The sequence below is a fragment of the Macrotis lagotis genome, chromosome 3 (genome assembly GCF_037893015.1).
Source record: "Macrotis lagotis isolate mMagLag1 chromosome 3, bilby.v1.9.chrom.fasta, whole genome shotgun sequence".
NCBI lineage: Eukaryota > Metazoa > Chordata > Mammalia > Peramelemorphia > Peramelidae > Macrotis > Macrotis lagotis.
This window is the reverse complement of record NC_133660.1, coordinates 296,946,790-296,951,991: the sequence shown is the minus strand read 5'-3', so window position 1 is coordinate 296,951,991 and position 5,202 is coordinate 296,946,790. Positions and strand designations below refer to the sequence as shown.

At 35.4% G+C, this 5,202-nt stretch overlaps 1 protein-coding gene across 1 annotated transcript; it reads left to right on the top strand.

Moving 5' to 3' along the window:
- Positions 1 to 362: 362 nt before the first annotated feature.
- On the top strand, positions 363 to 1,304 carry LOC141519557 (olfactory receptor 5J3-like). Its single transcript, XM_074231769.1, has one exon. It carries the CDS (start codon positions 363 to 365, stop codon positions 1,302 to 1,304), a length of 942 nt encoding a protein of 313 aa, XP_074087870.1.
- The last annotated feature ends 3,898 nt before the right edge of the window (positions 1,305 to 5,202 follow it).

The following is a 5,202-nucleotide window of genomic DNA, read 5'->3' as shown; positions in this document are numbered from 1 at the left end:
TCTTAACAATATTCAATTATTTATTCATTTATTCAATGACAGATACAAAGTTATTTTAAATGACTTGTAATATTTGAAAGAACATTAAATATAAGGGAATAATAGCATAACTTCTTGACTTTTTCTAAGATCAGGTGTATGAATAATAACAGCACCATGGTTTATCACATGGTCAATTCTGTCTCAATATAAAAAGTGGAAAAATAGAAAAATTATTATTATCATTAACAAATTGTTATTGTTCTTTCATAGGATAATCTCTACTATTAAAAACAAGATCCCAGAAAAAAATACACTACTACATATTTTGAATTACATTCTGTTAGATTCATAAAAGGATCGTTAACATGGGAATGTTGGAGATGGCAGCAAGGAATCATACTGGTTTTGTAAAAGAATTTTTTCTTGTGGGCCTGACTGAAATCCCAGAACTTCAGGTCCCTCTGTTTTTGCTTTTCTTTTTCATTTATATGATCACTCTGGTAGGGAATTGGGGAATGATCATAATTATCTGGTGTAATGTCCAACTTCACACCCCCATGTACTTCTTCCTCAGCAACCTTTCCTTATGCGATATTTGTTACTCTACCGTCTTTGCTCCCAAGATGTTAGTCAATTTTCTAGTACAGAACAAAATGAGTTCATTTGCTGGTTGTGTTTTCCAAAGTTTCTTTTTTGCTGTGTATGTCACCACTGAGGGCATCCTCCTGTCTATGATGGCATATGACCGTTACATAGCCATTGCCAATCCATTGCTCTATACAGTTATTATGACTCAAAGAATTTGTATTTTGATGGTTCTTGGGTCCTACTTAGGAGGTTTAATTAATTCTTTGACTCATACAATTGGTTTGCTCAGGTTGAATTTCTGTGGTCCCAATGTGGTAAATCATTATTTCTGTGATATCCCCCCTCTTTTGAAGCTCTCTTGTTCTGATGCCCACATCAATGAAATGTTACTTTTAATCTTCTCGGGAGTGATTGCAATGTTTACCTTCATAATTATCATGGTGTCCTACATCCACATCATCGTAGCTATTCTGAGAATCAAATCGGCTGAGGGGAGGCGTAAAGCCTTTTCTACCTGTGCATCCCACTTCACAGCTGTAACTTTATTCTATGGTTCAGTGACTTTCAGTTACATTCAACCAAGTTCTCAGTATTCTATGGAGCAAGAGAAAATATCTGCTGTATTTTATACACTCATAATACCCATGCTAAACCCTTTAATTTATAGCCTGAGAAACCAGGAGGTGAAAGATGCTGCAAAGAGGTCAATCATTGGGAAAAGTATACATAGGTGATTTAGTCCTTAATTTCCCTTTGATAAAATAATATCAATAATGCGGAAAGGTAGAGAAAGTTTTTCTTAGGATTATGTTATTGATATTTTCAGATTTTACAGAACATTAATACATAGTTAGAGACTTTCCTGGGAGTATCAGGGAAACAAAAGCTTATTAAACATTTATATTCTATTCACCATGCTGAGCACTTTACAAATATTTTCTTATTGGTCATGCACAACAATCTTGCAAGGCAAGTGTTGTTACCCTCACTTTGCTGTTGAGGAAAGTGAGTCAGAAAGAGGTTGAGACTTTCTATACATCACATCGATGCAAAATGTCTTTTAGCTGAATATGAATTCGAGAATTTCTGATTGCAGACTCAGCAATATCATTGCAATAGCATCTAACTTTGCAAAATAATAATTAGAAAGATTAGCATTCCTTGAAATGTTGGAAGAGAAATCCATCATTTGACAAATGCAGAGAAATTATGGTGAAGAAGAGCTAATTGCCTCAAAGTCTAAAGGGGGATTGTGATAGGATGAAGCCAAAATTTGTAACTAACAATTATATAGAACTTTGGTTTGCAAAAAGCTCTGTGCGTGTGTAGAATTATGTTCATTTACTAGTTCGCTTTAATTCTATAATAATGGCAGAAAGTGACTTCTAGAAAAATAACTTTTTGCATTTTTTTTGAATGAAGAAATCATACTTCAGTGTGAAGTCGTTGTCATTGTTTGTCCTCCATTCTCAAAAAAGACCATGACATCAGGGAGGTGATGCTGTGACATACACATAAAATGGCTTCGAGCGAGAAGGTGCTGTACAAAGTCACCAGCCCCACTTTCTCCTTCAGGGCCTTCCAGATCCAGATGTGGGCAGGTTTACAGAAGACGGCCCTGATTGTGAGGCAATTAGGGTTAAATGATTTCTCCAAATTCACACAGTATCAAATTTTAACTCAAGTCCAACTAGCTGCCTTCTCAATGAGATTAAATGACATTCCAAGGGTCACAAAGGCAGCAATATTGATTTCATCTAAGCAACTTAACGTTTCTTAGTATATCACTCCAGGTTCTTTTAATTTACTCTTAGTAAGCCAATGATAGGAAATTAATCTATTAGAATTTCTTGTTTTGTTTTGCCAAAAGAAAATTGCAGGAGTGACTAGGTTTGCAGTATATAGAGCACCAGCCCTGGAGTCAAGAATACCAGAGTTCAAATTTGGCCTGAAACACTTAATAATTCCTTAGCTGTGCGGCCTTAACACCATTGCCTTGCAAAAAAAATTAAAATTAAAATTAAAATTAAAAAATAAAGATTAGAATTTCAAATGTGGAAATGACAACATCAATGTGGGCAAAATGAATCCAAGGTGGGTCACTGAAAGTTGATACCCAGCAAAAAGTCAATATGGTCAATATAATTCATGTAAAATGGTTTTTTATTCAACTAAAAAAATCATCTTAATTATTTTCATGAATAAATTTAAAGGTTATGTAAGCATTTTTTAAACTGTCTGGGTCCTGTTAATGGCTCAGTGAGAATACTATCCATGACCAAAAAGAAGTCTTAGTACAGACTTGACATCAGTTTGATTCACACAGATTCACTCCTTTTCCCTGGTGCCAAAGAGGAGTCTGCACTGCTATACAGACCAGACTACACTTTCATACTTAATAAAATTGAATTAGCATATCTTTTTCATTTATTGCTCTATTTACCAGTCTATTTATTGGGAATATATATAATGTGATATGTAATCTGACATTAAAGTAAATTAATTAAAGTAAAATCATTCCAAAACAAATTTTTCCATTAGAAATAAAGTAGAAAAAGAAAGAGAGAAATAGAGGGAGGGAGGAAGGAAGGAAGGAAGGAAGGAAGGAAGGAAGGAAGGAAGGAAGGAAGGAAGGAAGGAAGGAAGGAAGGAAGGAAGCTAAGGAGAATAGGAAAGAAGAAAGAAGAAAAGGAGGAAGAAAGGAGGAGAGGGAAAGCAAGTGTTCTTTAATCTGCACTGAGTTCATTTCTTTTCTGTCTGGAAATGAATGCTGTGTTTCTTCTTGCTTGGGGCTTTTTTTTGCAAGGCAATGGGTTTAAATGACTTGCCCAAAACCACAGAGCTAGTAATTATTAAATGTCTGAATCTGCATTTCAACTCAGGTCCTCCTGCCTTCAGGACTGGTGCTCTATCCATTGAGCCATCTAGCTGCCACCAAGGTCATATTTCCTTATGAGTCCTTTGAAACTATTTATAAAAAGTTTTTGAAAAATCAAAAATTGAAAACTGAGGCAATATCAATCAATTGCCAAATGATTGGACAAGTTATGTTATATCATTGTGATGAAATATTATTGTGCTGCAAGAAATGATGAAGGGAAAACAATCTGGGAAATCATGAATGAACTCATCTTAAAGAAATGATCAGGACAAGAACAATTTATACAATAAGAACTCTGGTATAAATGTAATCAACTGTAAAAGATAAGAACTATGATCACATCATATTTTCAACCAGTCATATTCCACCAGATTTACCATTTTTATTCCCAGGGCTAGGGTCTAAGACATTGCCAAATGCTTTGATACAACTTTGCTGAGCAATTCCTTCTTGTCTTCACCTCTCCCCAGTACCTGGAGATAATGTATAAGAAAGGTGGATTCCTCCTTAGGCACATTTGTCTTGTTCTCGTAGGCCTAAATACTATTTTACTGCCAATCACTATTTTTGATTCTCACTACTCTCTAGGTTTTTATGACTGCTCTCTACTGATTCTTTTCTTCCAAAACTGCTTGCTATTTCTCAGTTGCCTTTGATGGATCTTCATCCAAGTCATGTCCACTGATTGTGGGTGTTCCTCAGTACTTTATACTAAATCCTCTTTTTTCCTCCTTCTATTTAGTTTCACTTAATGGATTCATCAGTTCCCTTGTATTCAATTTTCTCAGAGATAAAAATTCTCAGATCCATTTATACAGATCTAAATTTTGTTAAACTTTAGTCTGCAGACTTTGAGTATTTATCAATTATCTTAAACAATGTATTGTAAACACCTTTAAACAAAATATGTCCAAATCTGACAACGTTATTTTTCCTTTAAAACTTCCAAATCTCGGGGCGGCTAGGTGGCACAATGGATAGAGCACCAGCCCTGGATTCAAGAGTACCTGGGTTCAAATCCGGTCTCAGAAACTTAATAATTACCTAGCCATGTGGCCTTGGGCAAGCCACTTAATCCCATTTGCCTTGCAAAAAAAAAAATCTAAAAAAAACTTCCAAATTTCCCTATTGGGTTCAAGGAACCACATCCCTTTCAGTGCCTCAGGCACATAACTGCTGATGGAAGCTAAAAGGGCAGAATTGCTTGGAGTTTGTAAAGACTTCTAGGGGGTTCATTTACTACTAGAGAATTCACATGTTTCTTTTACCCAGGAGCATGAGTAAGGCCATAAATTTTATTTCTCAATTACCACAAATGGTGAGGTAAATTCATATAGTGCTTTAAGGAGGCAAAAACCTAAAGAAACTGAGTTTTATTAAGAAGGTAATATAGTTAAGAAGAGAGGAGGAATAGTTACCTTGATGAAGCTTCATCACTATCACAATTGCCTCCTGGAAGTTTTGCTACCACAAGAGTATCTCCACTCCAGTCTAGTCTCCTCTCAGCTGACAAAAAGATCCTCCAAATCAGAGAGGTCTGACCATTGCACCACTGCCTTCATTGAACTCTAATGGTTCCATATCCATATAAGCAACAGTAGAGAATATTGCCTCTAAGTCATATTCTGTTTTAAGGAAAGAAATAATTCAATTTCTCCACCTAGTGGAAGACCTTAAACCTAATACAAGGCTAAATTTAAATCTGATCTTGGAAACTTACCAGCTTTGTGAACCTGGACAAGTCATTTATC